The sequence below is a fragment of the Oryctolagus cuniculus genome, chromosome 6, assembly GCF_051225735.1.
Source record: "Oryctolagus cuniculus isolate XC-2025 breed Fujian yellow rabbit chromosome 6, ASM5122573v1, whole genome shotgun sequence".
Taxonomy (NCBI): Eukaryota; Metazoa; Chordata; class Mammalia; order Lagomorpha; family Leporidae; genus Oryctolagus; species Oryctolagus cuniculus.
The window spans coordinates 46,023,446-46,047,203 of record NC_142872.1 but is presented as its reverse complement, the minus strand read 5'-3'; the positions used below and the strand labels follow the sequence as shown (position 1 = coordinate 46,047,203).

The following is a 23,758-nucleotide window of genomic DNA, read 5'->3' as shown; positions in this document are numbered from 1 at the left end:
TTAGAATTCTGGTTTTTAAGCTTGAACATTTTTAAGGCTATTTGTAATACTGATGATCTGTAATAGGTATTTTTAGACATCAGAAGAGTAAACATGGTATAAATCCATTATCTATTGGGAAATGCTCACAAATGTGCAAGAAGCATGCTTAAATTAAAAAGGAAAGGCTCTCAGGTTTCTTTCTCTTTTTATTTGTTTGTTTATATATTTGGAAGGCAGAGAGTGACATTGAAATTGAGATTGAAAGATGTTTCTTCCATCTACTGGTTCACTCCCCAAATAGCCACAATGGCCAGGGCTGGGCCACGAGCCAGGAATTCCAACTAAGTCTTTCACATGGGTGACAGGGACCCTTAGCAGGAAGGTGGATCTCAAGCAGAGCCGCTAGGCACAAACCAACTCTCCCACTGGGAATGCTGATGTGGCCTAACCCACTGCTCACATTATTGGCTCCTCAGAGTTCTTCTGCATTATTTTGCTTATGAACTAACCTTTCTAAAAATACAGTAATTTGTTGATAGATTTTTTTCAAAGTTTTGACTTTATAAAACAGACTTGGGAGGGACTAGCGCTGTGGCACAGTGGGTTAAAGCCCTGGCTTGAAGCACTGGCATCCCATATGGGTGCCAGTTCTAGTCCCGGCTGCTCCTCTTCCGATACAGCTTTCTGCTATGGCCTAAGAAAGCAGTGGAAGATGGCCTAAGTCCTTGGACCCCTGCACCCACGTGGTAGACCTGGAAGGGGCTCCTGGCTCCTGACTTCAGATCATTGCAGCCATCTGGGGAATGAACCAGCAGATGGAAGACCTCTCTCTCTGTAACTCTCTCTTTCAAATGAATAAAGTAAATCTTGAAAAAAAAAAAAAAAAAAAGATTTGGGAGGTTTTTTTTTTTTTTTTTAAACAGGAAAAAATTTTGTTGTGATCCACATCTGAACCACCTGTGCAGGAATGGGTTCCCTTACTCAGTCACTGGCATCCACCTCACAGCTCAACTTTGTTCTCTTAGGGGCAGTGGTAACAATTTGATTCTTTGTGGATTACTCAAAGAAAGGTAACCTCTAATGCCAATAGTGTGACACAGTCTAAGGAAATGACAGCATATGGACAGAAAATAAATGTTCTGCATATATTTAAGAATGCATCGATTTGGCAATAAGCTCAGATTGATCACACAGTCAAATCTATGTAGGGTCAGTAAATTTATGAGACATGTGTTTCCATGTAAAAATGTTACTTGAGAAATAAAATTTTGGTGACTTTAAGTATTGATTATCTGTGGTGAGGAAAATTCAATATGCACAGGATACTTTAACTTTCAGTTGATTATGGGAGATTTCAGGAGTCTGCAAAGATTTCCATGTTTGTAATTTTGAGGATACCTTAGAGTTTCAAAAATGTTAGGAGTTTGTTAGTACTGCTTTTTTTCTTTCTTTCTTTTAATTAATTAATTTATTCAAAAATCGGAGTTACATACAGAAGGAGAGGCAGAAAGAGAGAGAGAGAGAGAGGTCTTCCATCCCCTGGTTCACTCCCCAATTGGCTGCAGCTGCTGGAGCTGCGCCGATCAGAAGCCAGGAGCCTGGAGCTTCTTATGGGTCTCCCCTGCAGGTGCAGGGGCCCAAGGACTTGGGCCATCTTGTACTGCTTTCCCAGGCCATAGCAAAGAGCTGGATTGGAAGAGCAGCCGCCAGGACTCGAACTGGCGTCCATATGGAATGCCGGCACTATAGGTGGCGGCTTTACCCTCTTTGCCACAGTACCAGCCCCTGTTTTTGTTTTAATTGCAGGAAATTGTTCTATTTGCTTCTCTCCTCTACCTTCCTCTATAAAAAGTTGTGGGGAGCAACTCGGACTAGACTAAGTTACTGGAATTAAGACTTATTCTATGCATCTGCTCTCCCACAATATGGCGCTGGGAGAGGAGGCAACAGCTTCTACCCAGCTGCCTCTCACCAACTTGACAAGCTGCAGGACCTGCTCCTGATTGGAGGAGAGCGGCGTGCTCGGCGTGTGGGTAGCAGAGTTGGGATTGGTGGAAGGACTGTAAAGGAGGAGAGAGACAGCATGCACGAGGAATATCTAAGGGGAACACCTGTGCAGCCCCCGAGAGAGCCGGCCGGCGGTGTGCCGCTCCCCCGCGGAAGTGGGGAATGTGGCAGGGGGAACCGCCCTTCCACGGAGGTGGAAGGGATAGTAGCCAACCCGGGAAGAACCAGCAGCAAACCCGGGGAGGGCCGAGCAGACGAAAGAACAGCGCAGGGTCCTGTGTCGTTCCTCCACGAAGACGGGGAGCGACAAGTGAAAAGTATTTTTAGAGAAACATTATGGAATTTATCTTTCTAGTTTATCTGTAAGTAGTATAAATAAAGTGTAAAAATTTGAATTAAGATTACAAGCTTTTAAGTCATTAATCAACAGTGTTCAATAGTAGGAAATCATCAAATCATTAAAATTATACAGTTCAGTTCTCCACCCTCATGATAATACCAGACTTAACTATTACTGAAATTGAATGCCAGCTTCAATGAGAATGAAACAAAGAATTTGGCAATAGAATTGTTGTCAAAAGTCTATAGTCCTGGCCGGTGCCGCGGCTCACTAGGCTAATCCTCCACCTGCAGCACCCGCACCCCGGGTTCTAGTCCCGGTTGGGGTGCTGGATTCTGTCCCGGTTGCTCCTCTTCCAGTCCAGCTCTCTGCTGTGGCCCGGGAGGGCAGTGGAGGATGGCCCAAGTGCTTGGGCCCTGCACACGCATGGGAGACCAGGAGAAGCACCTGGCTCCTGGCTTCGGATCGGCGCAGCACCGGCCGTAGCAGCCATTTGGGTGAACCAAAGGAAGGAAGACCTTTCTCTCTGTCTCTCTCTCTCTCTATCTCTGTCTAACTCTGCCTGTCAAAAAAAAAGTCTATAGTCCTTAATTTTCATACTACTTAAAACAATCAGTATTTCAAAAATAGTTATATCATTTGGGGGTTCATTTCTGTGGTCTTATATAATGTGGGGAAAGAACAGTCAGGAGTGATGTTTTTAAGCATTTTCTGTAGTTTTAATGTCAGGCAGCTTGAGTTTAGACTTAGGTGGATTTTTTGTTGTTACAATGTTTTTAAAATATTTTAAGTACCTGAGAGCCAGTGCTGTGGTGAAGTGGGTAAAGTCGCCACCTGCAATGCTGGCATCTCATATGGGCACCAATTTGAGACCTGGCGGCTCCTCTTCTGATCCAGCTCTCTGCTATAGCCTGGGAAAGCACTGGAAGATGATTTGGCCCCTGCACCCACATGGGAGACCAGGAAGAGCCTCTTGGCTCCTGGCTTTGGATGGGCCTGGCTCTGGCGATTGTGGCCATCTGGGGAGTGAACCAGCAGATGGAAGACCTCGCTTTCTCTCTCTGTCTCTGTCTCTCTCTCTCTCTCTCTCGGTCTTGGTCTCTCTTTCTGCCTCTGCCTCTCTCTAACTCTGCCTTTCAAACAAATTCTTTAAAAAAAATATTTTAAGTACCCAATTATGTTAACAAACCTGATCTTTAAGTATCCAAAATTATCGTAAAAGATTTAAAAAGGACTATGCAGCTCCCTTCTTCCCCCAAAACCTGTCAAGAAGCTACTGTTATCTGATCTTACTTTTGTTTCTGAGATAGCTAAAACATGAAATAGTATTTCAATGCAGGTTTCTTGATTGATTATTTTAGAAAGTATAAAATTTCATGTTTCATCCTTTAGAATTTTAGTGTTCCTTCTTGAAAAGCAAAGAGGAAAACAGAAGATGCATAATCCAGTTTAATCCTGTATTAATACTTGAAGTCTTAAGTACTATGCACGTGAGCATCCATCATACATATCATATCATTGCGCTGGAATAGGCTGCATGGGTTTTAAGTAAGAAGGTTACTCTTTTTTGAAAGGATGGGTTAAAGGAGCCTCAGATTTTTATGTCTCTAATTTTAGCCTTTCTCCAAACTGCTATTTTTATTTACCTTGCTTTTAAGTGTACATGCATAAAAAGGGAGAGCATTGACTTCCTGTTTGGTTCTATGGTTTGTATTTAACATTTGCTGAAACCATAGAAAATATAGTTTGAGTAATTGAGAACATTTTGTATATTAAGTGGTAAGCCTTTTCATTTAGGTCAGAGAATAATACTGATTATCTGATTTTTAGTCATTTTAACGTAATAGAGAATGGATTTGGAATTAAGCCTAACTGTATTTATCCTTTAACTCTTGTACAAGGAGTTGCTGTATATTTTTCCTCTCTTTTCATTTTATTTTTTTGTAGAGTACAGCATTCATTAGAAAGAAAGCAGCCAGCGTTAGAGTTGTCATGTTGCATTCTTCATTCTTTTCTCATTCCCTGCTTTTTGCCTTCTCTCTCTTTCACCTAACATTGGAGTCTGTTAAGTTTGGGTATTGTTGCCTGTTATATTGGGATACAGCCCAGTATACTGTTAATTGTTAATTAATACTATTTTCATCATTATCTATTAATGAGGACAGGGAAACCTACTCTTCATTTTTTTTATTGTTTAAAGTTTTATAATAATTACATGAATGAAAATGCAAGTAGAAAAGCCTGTATCCAAAACTTGACCTTCAATGAAAGTCATAATAGTGGTTGCTTGTTCTTTTCAAACTGATTATAAAGAAATAATTCTTTAAGATTTGATCTCTGGAATTTTTAAGCCACATGCCACTTGTCTGACTATACTGTTAGTCCAAGTTGTATGAAACTTACTGGGATTTTTTTGATAATTTAGTTGGCAGAACTCTTTTGTCTGGATTTTTTGTGTGTGTCTTAAAAACCGTAAGTGCCCCCTCTAGTGTCTGAAATAGCGTTTTGTAAGATATTTTGTCAGTCATAGAAAGTTTTGGAGAATTAAACTAGCAATCTTTTCCTTTCACGTCTGTACATAAGTTTTTGTTTGTTTCCTTTTCTTTTGCAGGGAGAGGGGATTGCTTTCTCTTGGAAAATATCACCAGAATTATGGGCAGTAGAAAACATGAGAAAGAAAGGATACAAAATAGCATTTCTACCTTTTTAAGCACAGTTATTTTTAAATGACCTGAAATAAGGCCAAACTATCCAGTGTAGTGCTATTTTGTTTCAGTTTACATTTGCTTTTGAATTGAGTGAAGTTTAAAAATACTTTGTTTTGGAATTCTTTGTGCCAATAGATCTCTTGAAAAAGTTATTTCCAGCTTCTGAAAACAACAGTTTTCATTGGAAGACAGCTTTAAAATAGAGGCTGATTCACATCATAGAAGTATTCTGTTATTTTTTTTTTCATTATGGTTGTCATATCCTTCTGTAGATATACTTTATATTGTATGTTCTAATGGATCCCAGTGTTTTTTAACCAGGAGAATAAGGAGATTCTTAAATTATTGGCTTTTTGCCACCTCTCTAAATAAACGTCACTCAAACATACAAACCTTCAGTTAAGACTCTTGTGAAGGGTTACAGAAACAGGACTTTTCTCATTTGACCCATGGGCCTTTGTAGCTTGAACAAGGGAAGTAGTGTTCTGAAAGCTACAGCATTTATGAAGGCTCTGGTAAAAATATTTCATGTACATGGATTGGAGATTAACTCCTTTCATCTTGTTCTCCAGCAAATTAAACAATGCAGGGAGATTTCAAGTGCATTCTTGGTAATGAAATGCTTGGGTGAATTATAATCCTAATTGCTGTTGTTCATTTTCACTGCTGCATTTTGACACCTTCTAACTGCATAAACCACACATTCTTCAGCCACCAGAATAAACAAAAGCATTCTGAAATCCATCGTTTTGTGGCGTCTTAAATTGCAGATCTGTTATTGTCTTCTTGGTTTTGTTTCTTGCTTCGTGTTGATAAAATTAGAGAGAAAGTTATTCTGCATTTATACATACAATTGTCAGTAAAATCATTACTAGATTTTTTATAAAAATGTATTCATTAAGAGTCTTAAATTTTGGAAGATTATGCATTCATTTAGTTCCTGGGAATTAATTTGTATTCAATTTATCAAAAAGAAAATACTAAGCGTTCACATTTCTTTCTTAATAGAATGGTATTCTGAATATAAATCTAGAAGCCAAATTTATTCACTGATTTGGCAAATCACATTTATATGCATATTAGTTTTTTTAAAATTGTACTCAAATCTTCATCTCGTCATAAAAGTAAAAAAATTGAAATGTGTTCAGTAAAATTTATATTTCTTTATAGTTAAGATATTTGAACACTAATTTCTACCAAACTTTTGTGTTTAAAAAACACAACTTTTTGATGACTCAAAAGCCATGTAGCAAGAGTATGGGATATGCAATAGTTATCAAATTCTGAATTTTCACTATCCCTAACGCTTTTTAAGTAGGAAATTTGAATTACCACATTCACAGGCATCTGTTATAACAATTCTTAAGTAACAATCAGAGCTTTCGATGTCAAATGAATACTGTAGTATGTCACATTTTCACATTATTTATTCTTTGAATTCTTATAGTTCATATATGATTGAGGAATTGTTTTAACCAAAAGTTTTGCTATCTCATGTCTTAATTTAAGATATTCCTTAAAAAACTAATTTTTCTTGCTAGCATACTATTTAGTATTTTTATGTTCTATTAGATGTTTACTATAACAGTTACAGGTGACGTTTATGGGGCACTGCACTAAGCACTATTTGATGTGCTGTCTTTTGAGGTAGTATTCTTATTTATCCCCACTTTACTTTGGAAGAAGCAGAGATTAAGATAATAAAAATAATTTTGCCAAAGATCAAAAAGTAAGTGTTTTATTAAAGTTAGATCTTTCTCCTCTTAAAGTCCATGTTCTTTTAGCATTGCTGAAATCTTAAGGAAAATTTGCATGTATCATGCAAGCTCGGAATGGAATATTATGTAACAATAACAGTTTAACTTCTAGTGACTATATAATGATATGTAAACTGTATACTATATAATAAGTGAAAAGAGACCAGGGGATTACAATTAAGTGTTTATCTAGGTCCTAATAAACTGTAGATTAACTTGATTCAGTAGTCTTTTTTTTTACATGATAATGTTCAGCTGTTACACAATTTTGCTTAATGTACAGAATTGCTGGAAGCTGGATACATAATCCTACATGTAAACCAGTTCTGGTCAGAGAACTGACAACTTAGTTTTATAATAGAGTCTAGCATATACAGTTCCCTTTTAATTTGACCCCAAGCTATTTTTCACTGGACTAGTGCCAGATCTAATGTAGTCTCTCATCTGTATTCTTGGAGGCTAATGGAATAGTAAAATCTTCTTAAAGATAACTTAAATGTGTTATATAGTGTCCTTGGGGTAGCTTGTGTACAAAAGATGTTTTCTCTCCCACCCTGTAGAGGTAGCTCATTAGGACACCCAGTAGTGTCATTATTAAGTTTTCATGTGTTTCTCAGTTTTGATGCTAATCTTTGTGCGTATGTGCGTATATTTTTTTTTTCTGTGCAGCACCAATGTGGTTATGAATTATTCAGAGATCGAGTCTAAGGTTCGAGAAGCAACGAATGATGATCCTTGGGGACCTTCTGGGCAACTCATGGGAGAGATTGCCAAGTAAGTGATAATTTGACTCAGCAGTGCAGAAAGAATCAAAGTATCTTTTCACAGAAATGAGAAATTTGCTTTCAGTTTTAAACTCTTTAGCTGCCAGATATAAATGTAGCATAATCATTCAGATTATGTAGAAAGTTTTATGCAGGGTCCATTCCCCTTAACTATTAGCTTTAAACAACAACAACAAAAAAACCAGTTTTCCTTTTTCAAGATTAGAGACTTAACAGTAACTTCCTATGTAAAATTTTGTTGGGTGCATATAAGATGTTTTAAAGTAAAATTACCAGAATGTTTTCACTGATATGTAACAACTAAACCCCTGTTCGAATGAAGAGCTTCCAAGGTATGGTATTAGCAAGGCTTACAAATGTGGGAGATACATTTTAAAGAAAACGCAGGGTAAACATTTTCAAGAAAGTGTATCTGAAAGTGTATTTTTTGTTACAAAGCATACTAATTTTTTTAAAGCTCTTTGAGGGATACCCAATAACTTAGAACAAGTCTGCCATCTACTGTCAAAATTAATATATTGCAAGCTTAAAGAAAATTGTGTTTTTTCAGGGCAACTTTTATGTATGAACAATTTCCAGAACTTATGAACATGCTTTGGTCACGAATGTTAAAAGACAACAAAAAGAATTGGAGAAGAGTTTATAAGGTATGGATGTAAGCCTTTCTCAGTAACTTGACATGTTGAAAGCAAAACCTTAAAACTTAAGATGTACATATATAAGTGATCTTAAAACAAAAGTAGATGTATAATTTGTTTAGCCTATTAGTTGGGGTAAGCAGTTACTCTTAGTGTAAAATGTTTAAAGTTAATATGAATCATACTTGTAAATTTGAGTATTCTTGTTTTAATCTGTTAAAATTTTTCCTACCAAAAATTGTGCCTATCAAATAGTTAGTATACATGTGTAGTATATGAACGGCTAAGATGAAAACTGCAGTTTAATATGATTTGACTTTCCATAAAACTTTGCTCAATTTATAATAGTATTATAGAGTTCTGCAACTCAAAATGTGTCAGTTCAGAAATTATAAAACGTATCAGACTTGAAATTCTAATATTTTAAATTTGTGAATGTGTACTGTTTATCAGATTCCTTTCATTAGAATTATAAAATAGCAGTCATCTATTCTTTCAGCCCCACCGTATTTTCTTGCTACTCAGAGTATGTTTTTTGGTGTTTTCCAAAATGACATATAACATTCATATTTGGAACTTTGAAAGTAACATTTCTAGCTTTCAGGATTGAAAATCTGTGCTTTAATTTTGTGTGTTTTTATATTGTTTGTTTCTGAAAATATTCCATGTCTTTCTGTCTGCTTGTGTGGTAGATGCGATTTCATTTCTTGAGTAAATGACTTTTTAAATAACTGATACGATGAGGTTTTGTACCCCTCAATTTTACCAATCTAACTAGATGGTCATATCTAAATATAGTCAAGTGAGATTTGTTCCAAGCAAAGTTCCATTCAGTGCACAAGTTGGTAGTTTTCAATGTATTCAGTTTGTGCAAGAGTCACTGCTATCTAATTCCAAGACATTTTCATTTTCATTACCCCCAAAGAAAACCCTGTACCTGTTAGTGATCATTTTAAATTCACATTGCAACAAAATTTTCAAGGTATTGGGTTTTTTTCTTTTATTTGTTGGCAGCATCTTTTGAAACAAAAGCCTCATTAACATCAAAATTAAATTTATCTGGAGAAAATACTGTGGTATTACCAAATAATACTTCTACTGCTTGTAACTTTGTATAGTTGCATAATGTCCAGTTAAAAAGTAAAAACAGCCAGTTTCCTAAGACCTTATTGTTTATTTACATAATATGTTCACATTTTTTTGAACATCAGACTAATTTATTTTTTTAAAACTCCTCTGATATATAGTATCCAGAGGACAGTTTATAGTTATTTACTATGCTTGATATAAGAGAAACTTGAAGTTGATAATATATGTTCTAGACTATAAATATTTAAAGTCTAATATAAGGTAAAGAACTCCCACCACCAAGATTAGTTATTTGCTAATGTTGAAATCTCTCTCTTTTTTTTTTTTAACATTTTCCAAAGCTCTACTAGAATTTATTTCATTAAACTAGTTGGTGCCTTGTATTTTTACAGTCATTGCTGCTCCTAGCTTACCTCATAAGGAATGGATCAGAGCGTGTTGTTACAAGTGCCAGAGAACACATTTATGATTTGCGATCCCTGGAAAATTACCACTTTGTAGGTGAGCAATAGAAAAACCTTATAAGCAAATTAAAACAGTAGTTGGAGTTGTCAGTCACCTGAACTAGCTTAGAAGCTTCTCTGCTCTAATTAGAATGTGACTGTTGCTGGTTGTGTGACGAGTGCAGAATCCAAGACGTGGGGCCCTAGAGTATTAATTAGTGAAGACAAGAACTTGCAGAAAAGACTGGCTAATAACAACAGAACCAACACAACATGAGTGTTCGGGTTTATATTAAAATATGCACTGGAGACTGGTCCCCTGTGGTGTCCATAAAGGAATAGCTTTAATCATATGGGAAGAAAAGGTTAGAGCTCCAAAACACACACATCTGTTTGAAGCTGAGTTTTTTTTTTCCCTCCCACCAAATAATATTTACTGTGCAAAGGCAGCAAGGCCAGAGTGTGTTTTGAATGTGAAAGAGGCTAGAAAATGAAGTACATTTCATTTTGTAGCATACCCTGTTGAAAGTACTTTAAAAAGTAACCTTTCCAGCTACATTAAATACTAGTAATTAGCATTCCCAAACTTATATTTGGGAATCCAAGGCATAAGGATGCCTTGCAGTTTTAAAGTGGTTCTTGTTTTGATTTTTCCTATTAAAATACAGTAGAAAAATAAATGCCATTAATGATATGTCTGTTTCATATAGTCATCATTGATCCTTTTTGGTGTATCTTTAATTGACCTTATATAGACTATTAGCTATAGTCCTTAAGCCAGAATTATATTTCAGAACTTAGAGTTTTCTGAAAAGGATATGACAAAATCATATAGCACAATCTACCTGTTTTCATTATCTTTTTAAATATTGAAATTGATTTCTTGTGTTGGAATTTTTGTTTTTATTTTAAAGATTTGAGTTTGATACATATTAAGTGAATTCTGAAAGTTTTCTTTCTCCCCTACCATTCTCTCAGATGAGCATGGCAAGGATCAAGGTATAAATATTCGCCAGAAGGTAAAGGAATTGGTTGAATTTGCACAGGATGACGACAGGCTTCGTGAAGAGCGAAAGAAAGCAAAGAAGAACAAAGACAAATATGTTGGTGTTTCCTCTGACAGTGTTGGAGGATTCAGATACAGTGAGTATCAAAGATAGGCTGGCACCTAAGCATCAACTTGGTTTCTTGGGTGTATTTTAAGAATCATTGAAATACAAAAGATCATCTGCTTTTTGTTTTCATGAATACATATAGTAATAAAATATGTGTAATACTTAATTTGTTTCCTAGCAAATGGACCTTATAGGTTTTTAGGTTCAAGAATACGATTTTAACCATCATTGGTTAGCTTAAATGACTGCAAAGTTTGAGTTGGCACACTGACAACAAAACAAATGTACCCTTCCCTCTTAGGGTGCCTTAAAAAAGAAGAAAAATTTCTCTTAATTCACTGTTTCAAGTATAAAAATATAGTTTGATTAAGAAATCAGCCTTTCTAATTCAAAACCAATGTATCTCTATTTCAGGCCAAAAATAACATCCTGTAAGTCTGCCTGTATTCTCTCTTCACTTAATTAAGCAATGCATAACAATATAACATGGAAGAAAGATGACTGATGATATTGTTAGTTTTCATCTGCACCTATTGCTTTGTTGCCCATTCCTCACACTCTTAAGAATAACTAGAATGTTCATATGTCATGTTTATTTTTTAATGTAATGATACAGTTTCCTGGAAACTCGGCACTTGGTGCTCAGAATGGATACACAAAATAATGAACTTTTACACAGCCTGCTCCTTTGGACTTTTTCCTGTGAACTCTGAGTATCTATCCCCTGGCCACTTTGTCTCCTTGCAAACATGCCAGATGCTTGGGGCTCACCAGCTCCATGTATAAGTTTTAAGTTTGGATTACAGTGGGATCTTGTAGCACTTTCAGTGGAGCAACATAAAAATCTTCTATTAGTTTGTCATTACCTATAAAATCCTGCGTTTAATTAATTTTATGGATCTTTTTAACAGCAGAAAAATTCTATTTTTTATGTCATGTAAAAGTGAATTTTTGAATTGGGCTGGAAGATTTCTCTTAAAACACATAAATATGTTTTGAAAGTTTTATTAGTTTTAAGATGTTTTTGGTTTATTTACCCAGGTATTTTCTTCAGCTTTTTCAAAGTAGCTATAGCCTTTTAGCATGTTTTTGAGTAGAAATTGCTATGTGCAGCTAGTTTCATTGTGTTACTTACTGTTTGTCTTTTTAGTGGCATAGTATTTAAAAAATTAAGTTCAGGTTCACAGCTAATTGTGGCATCTATCTTAGAGGTAGAATTGAGCATCTTGTTTTCATCACATTCTGTGCTGTTATTAATATTTTTGAGACTTAGGTAATCAGCTTTAGCTACTTTATGTGCTTCCATTTTGTCATTAAATGATCTTACCAACATCTTTAGCACTCACTTAATGTCATGTCCACCACTGTAATCAATTTGGTTTTCATCTACTTTAATTTCTCTTATAAGTTTGTTTTATTTCAATTTCTGGCTCATCACATTATCTTTGAGATGTACACATTGTTGGAAAAATATTTTTGGAAAACCATTATGGTTTAAATTCTGTCTGGAAAACCATATTGTCAAGTGGTCACTTCAGATTTAGTAAATATATTTTAGAATCCTCTCACTTTTGCAGAAAAATTTTAGCCTTGCAGTTTTATTAGGCATTTCAACAAAATGGTTTTTGTTCAATCTTCAAAGAATGTGTATGCTCCCAGAGCTTGTTGTCAAAAACTCAAAAGCTCCGTTAGTTACTTTTTGATTATTTTGTTTCTCATTGCCCTTTATCTTTTATTCTAGCTGGCCTTAATTTTCAACTTTTTAATTTCAATGGCTCATGTGATTTCTTGTTTCTGAAGTTGAGTTTGGACATGGAAATGGAAGGGTTTCATTTTGTGTCCGTAATTCCTATCTTTCCTTTAGGTCTCTAAGGTTAAGGATAGCAAATCTTGACATTTTAGGCATTTTGTTCTGTGCCATACTATATTCTCTGTGTTCCCAAATTCATACACAAGCTCTTGAGTTTTCACCAATCTCGTCATATATTCCAAGTTGATCTTTGAATAGGTTATCATTGTTCTGAACTGCTTGAACATACTCCATAATTTTTGCATATAAGCTTTAGAATATTCTTTCCTTTTTACAGTAATTCTAGACTGTTCTTCTGTGACCTGAAATCCATTGAATTATTTTTCTAGTTCGATACTAAAGAATGACCACTACTGAGTCTTTTCAGTATATCGGGATAGATAGTATTCAGAAGCAATTTGTTTAGTTTGTATTTTTTTCAAACACTGTTGCTGTGCAATACTTTTTTAAAAATTAAAAAGCTGTTAAAAGACAAGAATAAAATATGCAGTTAAGTGAGTTTGGTAAAAATGAAAAGATTGCCATTTCTCTTTTGCTTATGTATTTGTGTTGGTTTTGTGTTTTCTACTAGTCTTTCAACCTCCTTTATGAACTTTATGAATGCCGTGCTGCACATTCAGGTTGTTTTAAGTTTTCATAAACAAAAGCTTTTGGATCTGCATTCCTACCACTTAATGACTGGCATTACATGCTGTGCCTCACTGTAATTGTGTTGATTCAGCACTGTGGGAGCTTTCTGTTTTCTTTTTAAAACAATTTTATTATGAGGAAAAGCTTCAGAAATAAAGACTATAGACACCTTTTGAATTTAATATCCTTAGAGTTGTTTCTTTTTTTAATGCTTTATATAGGTGAAAGGTATGATCCTGAGCCCAAATCAAAATGGGATGAGGAGTGGGATAAAAACAAGAGTGCTTTTCCATTCAGTGATAAATTAGGTGAACTGAGTGATAAAATTGGAAGCACAATTGATGACACCATCAGCAAGTTCCGGAGGAAAGATAGAGAAGACTCTCCAGAGAGATGCAGGTATTAACACTTTATCTTCTGGGTCTCTTAGAATGGGTGCTTTATGCAGCTATGTTTTTCGTTTGTTTTGTTTGGGATATTAACATTGTCTGAAGCTCAACTTTTTTGTCTAATAGCCTTTTTTTTTTAAAAGGAGTCTTAGGTTTACAGAAAAATAGTACATGAAATACCTACAGAATTGCTATATACTTCCTCCTACCATTACAGTTTCTACTATAGAGTTCTGTGGTTCCTGTTAGATGCATAACGACTACCATAACAGTACCACATAGAATAGTTCATTGCGATAACAATGTCCTTTTGCAAAAATACGAAACAATTCATGAATTTGCAAGGTTGTCCTCGCTTAAGGGCCATACTAATCTTCCATGTATATTTCCAGTTTTAATACGTGGATTGCCAAAGCAAGCACTGTGCAGCTGCTTTTAAGATGCTAAGTCAAACATTGTTATAATTAGCATTGACACATCTTCTGTGTTGTCTGTTGGTTTGTTTCTAAGTTGATCATATGCCATATATATTTTTATTCAAGCTTCTTTAGAAATTTTTCCACATTAAAAAGTTTTATGTATTACTTTGCATTTGCACAGCAGATGATCCAGGTATCTCAGTGTTGATAAGGAATAATGAAATTTATATATTATGTTTAAACAAAATGGTTAAAGAATTTGGAATTTAACTCTCTCTATAATATTTCATTATGATTCTGTGCCAGTATTACCAGAAAAACAATCCCAATGAATTTTATTTATTTTTTAAGATTGATTTATTTATTTGAGAGAATTACAGCACTTCCATCTGCTGCTTCATTCCCTAGATGGCCACCTTGGCTGGGGCTTGGCCAGGCCAAAGCTGGAAGCTAGGAACTTCTTCCATTTCTCTCATGTGGGTGACAGGGGCCCGAGTACTTGGGCCATCTTCCTCTACTTTTTGCAGGCCATTAGCAGAGAGCTGGATCAGAAGTGGAGCAGCCAGAACAAGAACCTGCGTCCTTATGGAATGCCAGCTTCACTGACAGCAGTTTTACCCAGTACGCCACAACCACAACATCAGCCCCCAAATGAATTTTCAAAGCAGAAGTTTTAGAATATAGACTAAACTGTTTCATAAACAGTATTTCTGCTGGTAGAACATTTGTGTTTAGTTTTACATAGAACAGTACTTGGAACTTTATAACATTCTTTTTTTGTTCTTAACTACCAATGCAGCTATAAGCTAATTTTTTTGTCAATTTAAAGGGCAACATATGTAGCACTTAATTTTTAAGTTTTACAACATCTATAACAATTATGCATGGTAATATCTGTATTAAATAGCTTAGAGCAAGAATTTTGCCTGTATTTTTTAGAAGTAAAACCTAAGACCCAATAAGACTAACTGGACTTGCCTAAAGTAAAAACCAAGCCTTCAGTTGAGTTCTTATTAAATACCATCTATTTTTTCCTACCTAGCACATACCTTAGTAATTTGGATTTAGGAGTCATTAAAAAGAAGTATAGAGGTGGACCTTTGGCATGGTTAAAATGCAATCTGAAGACCATGTCAGAGTACCGAGTTTGATACCTGATTCCAGCTTCCTGCTCATGCAGACTCTGGATGGGAGGGTCTCAAGGGATTTGGGGTCCTCGCATCCATGTTTGAGACCAAGATTCAATTTCTGACTCCTAGCACTAATGAGAACTTTCCCTTTTTGTCTCTGCCTCTCAGACTCTAAAAATAATAATAATTAATTAATTAAAAAAAATTTTTTTTAACTTTTTTTAAAGAAGTGCAAATAAAAATGTAATCTAATTTTGAAACAGGGTCTGAAATATTTGTATTATCTACTCTTACTGTGTTTCCATATTTATTAAATCCCTGGAATGCCACTTTTTCAAGATTATTTCTGGATTGTACACTTTGAAGAGCTAGAATTTATTTTTAGTACTCAGTATGTATATTTTATAACTCCATCTCTAGCCTGGCTCTTTTATACTAGGAGAGTATATACACGGTAGTTACAAATACTAAACTTGGGGAAACAGTGCCTACTTGAAATAATCTGTGCAATTTTTCCAACATTAATGTTATTTTGGCTTGTGTGTATAAACTTTTGACTTGGTTTAGAAAACATAATGGCTGTATATTCTGATATTTCCTGAAGAAGTATGAAATCAGAAGGCTGATTAGAGATCTAACTGTCTATATACTTGTATTGCTATTTTCTTTCCTTTACCCTCTACCCTCAATTTTGTCTTGCTTTGTCTCCCTTGTCTTTTTGTCTTCCTTTTTTCTGCCATTATATTTTATTCTACACTCTATACTCATAACACAGATATGCTAGCATTCCTGAGTCTTCCGTGTGGAGTATTCAAGTTAAAAAGAGTAGATAGAAGATAAGTAACATTTATCACTAGATATTTTGCATCTTGGAGTTTTTATGAGAGAAGACTAGATTTCTAGAAGAAGCTACATGTGACTTCTTTGACATGTTAACAGGAATTTCAGACTTTACTAGCTCATTATTAGATTCAGGAATTCTAGAACATTGATCTTTTATGAAGCATCTGCTTCAGTGTTTGGTAGTCATACTGAGATTTTCAATTTGTAAAGAAATTATCTTGTACTAAAATAAAATTAGATTCTGAAAGGGTAAGAAATAACTGTTTTACTTACATTATTGATGGTAGGAATCTTTGTCATTCTTTATTAAAAAATTATGGTCTTTTGGTCACTTATCAGAATATGTGGGTTCCTCAAAATGCTCATTTATAAAATCTGTGTAATCCTTTTGTTCTGTGTGTGGGGGATGCCATTGTTTTTTACCCTTGATTTATACAATTCCAAATTGGCTTATATTTAAGTAGAAATTGCTTTAGTTTAGTCTGAATTATATTGTATCATTAATAGTCATAGTTTAAAAGAGATTTTCAGCATTTTATTCTAAGATATTTGTAAATTAAACTACCTGCTCTGCAATTAAGTAATTAATATAGGTAATAGAACATACTTCAGGTTTTTTCCTCTCCCTCTTTTCCCCAGGTTATATCAGAAAAAAACCCCAATACCTTGTTACTGTAGGACAGACTAGTGCTGACATTTTCTTTTGTAGCAGCTGAAAAGCCTTTTTTTTACTCTTTAGATTGTTTTTTCCTTTTGCCTTCTTTAAAAAAATTTTTTTTGAATGTGCCTGAGGGGGAATTATTTAAAAGGCAATTTAAAAAAGCAGTTTCCAAAATATGTTAAAAGTTTGATACTGTAGTCAAATACAGTTCATATTTGTGAAGTACATTCTCTCATATTTTTCTTCCTACATTGACAGATGAAAGTTTAGTCATTTGAATCCAAACAGGATATTTCAAATGCATCTATTGAACTTGTGTCTTGTTATATTGAATTAATGAGAGTTGAAAATAAAAGTATGTTATAAAATGAGATTATAGCCATTTGCACACATTGTATTTCAAGAAAAATGGTCATGAAATATAGCTGTGTGAATTACTGAGGTCTTACCAGTTAATTCTGATAGAACAACGCTATTATGTTTTTAAGTTAACCTCAAAACTATAAGAAACAAAAAACTGAGTATTTCAATTTTTCTTATAGCAGTGTTTGAGACTTACCTAGGGAATTCTGTGGCTTTCTATTCCCCCTCCCCAATACACACATATCATTATTCAGACAGCTTAAATAACATTATGTTGATCCCTGTCAGATAGTCAAAGTGTAGAATATTGGAGTTACTGCATCTGAAATTCTTTCACTCAACTCACTGAGGACTCCATTTTAAAATAATCCCAAGTCGTCTTATTTTGCTTCATTTTTAATATCTTTTAGTGACAGCGATGAGGAAAAGAAAGCCCGAAGAGGGAGATCTCCCAAAGGTGAATTCAAAGATGAAGAGGAAACAGTGACGACAAAGCATATCCATATCACACAGGCCACAGAGACCACCACAACTAGACACAAGCGCACTGCAAACCCTTCCAAAACCATTGATCTTGGAGCAGCAGCACATTACACCGGGGACAAAGCAAGTCCAGATCAGAATGCTTCCACCCACACACCTCAGTCTTCAGTTAAGGTGAGAATCTTCCAGCAGGAATTTATGCATTACACATGATTTTCTCTCTATAAACTACTCGTAGAAGTCCTGCATTAGTAGACTTGGGCGTTTCTGGCAATTGTATTAATTGGAGGCATGTATTAGAGTCATTAATACTAAGAAGTGTGTCCAGTTGCTGAATGATTATCTATTTTTTATGGAAGTAGAAATGACACTTTTGGTTCATTTGGGCTAAGTTGTGAATCAGAACATTGTGCATCTGTTTCCATTCTAGTTATCACGAAACACAACTAGACTCACCGAGGAAAACAGACTGGCAGTTTTGTAAAATGACAAAAGAGGGCCTAAAAAGATAGAAGTGTATCAAGGAAATGATCTCTTCTAACATGTTGATGACGCCTTGCTTACTTGCATCCTAGTCAGTATCAGAAACACTGCCTCCTGCCTTCATTTGTTTTTATTCGCCATAGAAAGGAAATCCACCTCCCAAGAAGTTGGCCCTGCGCTAGTCATTTGGACAGAAATCTGCCAAATAGGGAGATTTGCCTGGAAGACAGAATTGTTGTTTTTGTCACTTTGCCCCCCACAACTGTTTGTCACTTTCCCCCCACAACTGTTTGCTCAACTTCAATCTTTTCCGTAGAAGTAGAGAAAAGGTGGGAAATACACTGTTGTAATGTATCCTGCACATTGTAGGTGCCTCTAAAGATAAAAGTTAGGCCTATTTAGTGTCAACAACCTTTTGCCAAATTTTACCCATGTCGTTATCTTTTTAATTTTGAATTATAACTCAGCTTTAGTTGTAGTTAAAGAAAAATAGTGCCTTTTTTTTTTTTTTGTAGTCTTAAGAATCCCCATCCTGTGTAGTTAACTTACTGATAGTTGTATAGGATCTGATAAATAGCCATATTTAACACCTAAGTACACAGTGGCATAGACAACTCTTTAAGGTTGCATGAGGAAAGTCATCCAAACTATAATTTTTTAACAGTAAATCAAGTTACAACTTAAAGGGTTTTAATTTTTGTTATTTATAGACATAAATATTTATGGAATACAGTGTGATATTTCAATACTAAAGGATTTCTTTTTTTTATTTAAGAGACAGAGATCTCCTATCAGTTGGTTTACTCCCCATATGTGCGCAACTGCCCCAGGCTAGGAGCCAAAGCTGGGAGCCGGAAACACAAGGTCTCCCACATGGGTGGCAGGAATCCAGTCACTTGAGATGTCACCACTGCCTCTTAGGGTCTCCATAAGCAGGAAGATTGAGTCAGGATCCAGAGTCAGATTTAAAAAAAAAAAAAAAACAAAAAAAAAACAGATACTGTAATATAATGAAAGCTTTTTGACAGGCAGAGTTAGAGAGAGAGAGACAGAGGGAAAGGTCTTCCTTTTTCCGTTGGTTCACCCCTCAAGTGGCCGCTAGGGCCGGAGCGTTGCAGCCAGCGCACTGTGCTGATCTGAAGCCAGGAGCCAGGTGCTTTCTCCTGGTCTCCCATGTGGGTGCAAGGCCCAAGGACCTGGGCCATCCTCCACTGCATTCCTGGGCCACAGCAAAGAGCTAGACTGGAAGAGGAGCAACCGGGACAGAATCGGCGCCCCAACCTGGACTAGAACCCGGTGTGCCGGCGCCGCAGGCAGAGGATTAGCCTAGTGAGCCCCGGTGCCGACTATATACTCTAAGACCTAAGTTTCTTAATTGGCATTCTAACTACTAGGCCAAACACCTATTCTGTTATTGAAGGATTTCAAATATTAATTTATAATATAACCTGAATATCACTCTGCCATAAATGCTTCATATTTGTAGTGTAAGCTTTTTATTTTTGTTTTGTTACAAAAAAGTGTTTGGAAGGCTTGAAGTTCTTGGAGAACTACCCAACATCATCAGATCTCTTGAAAATTCAAGGGTTTTTGAACCATAATGTAGTATGTTTATCTTTAGAGCACAAATAAAATGCCTAGGAACTTAATGTTTCCCTGCTGGCTAGCAGTTCACTGCTAATCTAACATGTATGTATTGGACCTGGAGAACATAGATATCAGAGTGCTTAGCATTATGCAAAAAACAAAGATGATAATGTAGGTCCAGTCCCCACAGTTTAGTTTGAAAATTAAATGTGAGATAATTAGATCCAACAGCATAGAATTGCTCTAGCTTGTGTGGTACATAAATGAGTATTGCACAAGTTTTTGACCTCTAATCCAGTGGATCTGGATCCTTGGAATGTTCTAGGGAGCTTTACAAGACTTTATAAGCCAAGGTTCTACCTTGGGCAGTTCACTGTGTTGTGATGGGTTAGGGCGGTGTTTTTTTTTTTTTTTTTTTTTTTTTTTTTTTTTTTTTTTTCAGTGATTCTAATGTATAGCATTAAGATTTGGGTGAAGTCTGGGAGGTATCTTTTCCTGAGTGAAGTGCAATAAGAAAATAAATGACTTAGGGAAAAGATTATTAATGTTGGGAACTTTGGCATTACTGAAACTGGAATTACTTAAAAAGTTTTACTGCATCACAATTAGTATCCATTTTTCATTGAATTAATTACAGGTATTTTTGTCTAAATTGTAAATGAAAGGTAGAGCTTGGGACTTAGTGATTAAGACATCAGTTAGGACACAGAGAACCCACTTCAGAGTACCTGGTTTTTATCCCCAGCTCTGGCTTCTTACTCAGTGCAGATCCTGTGAGGCAGAAGGTGAAGTGGTTGGGTTCCCACCAGCCACTTCAGATTTGGGATTGAGTTTGTGGCTCCTAGCTTCAGCCACCCAGCTGTTTTGGGCATTTGGGAAGTGAACCAGTGGTTGAGAGTTCTTTTGCTTGCCCTCTGCCTCTCAAAAAAAAAAAGGTAAAATAATTTTAGGAAAAGTAGAAATTTATTTTTCTAAGCTTCTTACCTGTTTGTTTTCAGACATCAGTGCCTAGCAGCAAGTCATCTGGTGACCTTGTTGATCTATTTGATGGCTCCAGCCAGTCAGGTAAGCCTCCAAAGTGGCTTTATCCTTTTGGTCGCCTTGCTTTCAGAATCTTTTTTTTTTAAATACCAAATGAAAGATGAAATGAAAAAATTATTTGTTGGCTTTGGCTTTAGTTTTAGTATGAAATTAGTGATCTGTTATATATTAATGTTAGCCGTCACAAAACACACCGAACACCGGAATAAGGGAAAGCGATTATTGGGGAACACCAACAGACCGGAGTGAAGGGGCAGTGAAGGGAATGAGAGAGAGAGAGTATAAGAGAGAGAGACATAGAAGAGAGGAGCTAGTGAGGAGAGAAGAGAGAGCAGGAGAGGAGAGCCAAGAGAGAAGAACCAAGAGAGCACGTGTTCAGGAACAGGCCCTTTTAAAACTTTGCCCGAGGGCGTGCAGGGAAGCAGGAGCAGCAAATCCTATTAGGATGGGGGTGGAGCTTGACCACAGAGGTTGGGCCATGTGGCCACCTGGCTAAAACTGCGCCAGTTTCCTAACATGAGACTTGACCATTATTTGGTAGGAGTTTTTTAATTTCCGAAATAAAGGAGGTGAATACTTGAATGTTTTATAACTTCAGTAATCTGTTCCTGTTAATTTCTTTAGCAACTAAGGCTTTACCACTTTCAAATTGCTATGTTTTTATTTTTGTTTATCTTTCTATATAAACATCCATTTCTCAAAATTAGCCCTTAAAAGAAATATAGTCTGTTTTACATCTTTTTTACTGTCCCTGAGACCTAGTAAAAACCTAATTGTTTTGGGTAGTCAGTTAAAACTGGTATGTTATAATAATATCCTCAAATCACTGTAATTTTAATGACTCCTTATATCTGATGTAGTGCTTCCTCTAATTAACAATAAATGATATTTCGAGATATGTATACTTTTTGAAATATTTCATGATTACAGATTTTAGAGGCTTTATAATTTCCGTTTCTAATCCTTAAACTTGGAAAAACAAAAAATTATTTTAGAATCTCCACCTTTGCATTCTTTGTAAGCAAAATGTGCTGCTCTGCCCAATTTAATCTTTCATTGAATTTTTAATTCTGGGTGTCAACAAGGGCATGCCTAGGGTTTGTTGAACTTTTCATTCATTTACTGAGCAAATATTTGTTGAACAAAACACTGGACTGGGTGTTTGTAAAACAGAGTTCTTGCCCTCATAGAAAGGTCAAGTGGAGGAAGTAATCATCAATCAAAGAGTCACAAATAGCTGTCTAGTTGTAAACAAGGGGAAATGCATTGGAGGAGAAAGGCATTCTGTGAAATCCAGTGTGTAAATATCTACCAAACATATTTTCACAGAACTGTGGGGAGAGCAGCTTACCAAGAGTTTCTTGTAGTTTGATTTCTTTCATTTGATTTCAAACATTCTAGATTTTGAGTAATTAATAATAAATTATTTTTATGCAAATTGATATTTTAGGGCTATATTTGATGATTGCAGTGTTTTAACTGTAAACTACTATGTCTAAAATCAAAATAGCTCAAGAAACAACTTTATTTTTTGTTTTTTTAAATTTTATTTAAGGTATACCAATTTCATGTATTTACTATATACAGATTAGGGAACATAATGATACTTCCCATCCTTCGCTCCTTCCTGCCCATGCCCACACCCTTCTTCTTCCTCCCTCTCCTATTCCCATTCTTAATTTTTACAAAGATCTGTTTTCAGCTAACTTTATATTCATAAGATTAACTCTACTAAGTAAACAGTTCAATAAATAGTAGGAGGAAAAAAACATTGTTCCTCAACAGTTGAGAAAAGGGCTATGGAAAATCATCAAATCTCAAAATACCGATTTCAGTTCTATAGATTACCTTTAGGTATCTGGTTACAACAGATCAGGGAAAACATAAGGCATTTGTCTTTTTGGGGATGGGCTTATTTTACTAGGTATAATGGATTCCAATTATATCCATGTTGTTGAAAATGACAGGATTTCATTTTATTTTACTGTGTCTATATACAGTAAAATATATATATATGTATATACATATATACATATATATGTATATATATACACACATATATAAATATATATACAGTATATAGTGTGTATATACCATAATTTAAGACAGTCTTTCCAAGCCTGTTGTAAGTATATTTCACATTAAAATGCAAAATTGGGGTATTACTAATGTGCAAAGTAAATCTATTCCCAATTTTGTGAAATGATTTTTCAAAGCTTGAATTGTTTCTAAACTTTTACATTAGTGTTTAAGTTAAAGTCTTTGATGGAAATTAATTTTCATTGGTGGTAGTTAGAACATGAAATTAATGTAGTATATAAATGCCATGTTTTTTCATTATTCTTGCTGTCACTAAATTGTTGGACTGGGAGTCAACTTACTGGAAATCTGATTTGCCTTCGTTTCTGAGATTCTTAATTCCTTTTTTCTGTAACTATGACTGTTCGTTCCTAAAATTATTATTTAAACTTAATGGGATTATAATGCCCAAGATTACAAATATCTGCAATAGTTGTTTGACAGTTTGTGTGCTTTTTGTATGTTTAAGATTTGAGCTGGAACACTAACTGGTGGTTAGCATGTAGACATATAATATAGATGTAGTGTCGCAGAGTATCAGCTGTTTTGGACTTCTAGCATAAAATATTAAAGGACTCCTTTCATGTGTCTGTGGAAAGTTTTAATGGAGCAATCAAAGAAGAGTTAACCAGGAAGGTCAGATGAGTGGATGTAACTTTCTTCCTTGGTGATACCAAGATTGCTTTGTACAGAAAGAATTATTAAATACCAACATGCTTTCTTTGCTCGGCAAGAAACCTTTGAGTGGTTTTTCTTTTCCAATGCAAACAGTAGATAGACTAATTAAATGGAAGTAACATTTAATATGAGTGTAGTAATTGATACAGAGTTCGCATGAAATATGGAAGGTTTCTTACCTTAAGATTTATTTATCTCAATGTTCTCTAAAAACAAGTGAATGTGGAGTAATATTAGAGTTATTTTTAAAGTTAACTCCTATTTGAAACAGTATTTTTCCAGTTTTGTGCATGTTGCC

The 23,758-nt window shown here is 35.3% G+C and overlaps 1 protein-coding gene and 1 non-coding gene across 4 annotated transcripts in view; one reads left to right on the top strand and one right to left on the bottom strand.

Moving 5' to 3' along the window:
* Nucleotides 1-23,758, top strand: part of CLINT1 (clathrin interactor 1) — a 70,005-nt gene that overhangs the window by 29,861 nt on the left and 16,386 nt on the right. For 2 of the 3 annotated variants that reach the window (XM_008255333.5, XM_008255332.5), the window contains exons 2-8: nt 7,464-7,568; nt 8,130-8,226; nt 9,699-9,807; nt 10,728-10,892; nt 13,526-13,703; nt 17,520-17,766; nt 20,661-20,727. In XM_008255333.5, coding sequence (XP_008253555.1) covers nt 7,464-7,568; nt 8,130-8,226; nt 9,699-9,807; nt 10,728-10,892; nt 13,526-13,703; nt 17,520-17,766; nt 20,661-20,727 — 968 coding nt within the window. Of the gene's footprint in view, nt 1-2,332; nt 2,352-7,463; nt 7,569-8,129; nt 8,227-9,698; nt 9,808-10,727; nt 10,893-13,525; nt 13,704-17,519; nt 17,767-20,660; nt 20,728-23,758 lie in introns of those variants that run through there. The other variant, XM_089334984.1, reaches the window with a different exon arrangement.
* Nucleotides 14,008-14,115, bottom strand: LOC127490847 (U6 spliceosomal RNA). The gene has a single exon (XR_007919240.2). It is a non-coding gene; the product is annotated as a U6 spliceosomal RNA (small nuclear RNA).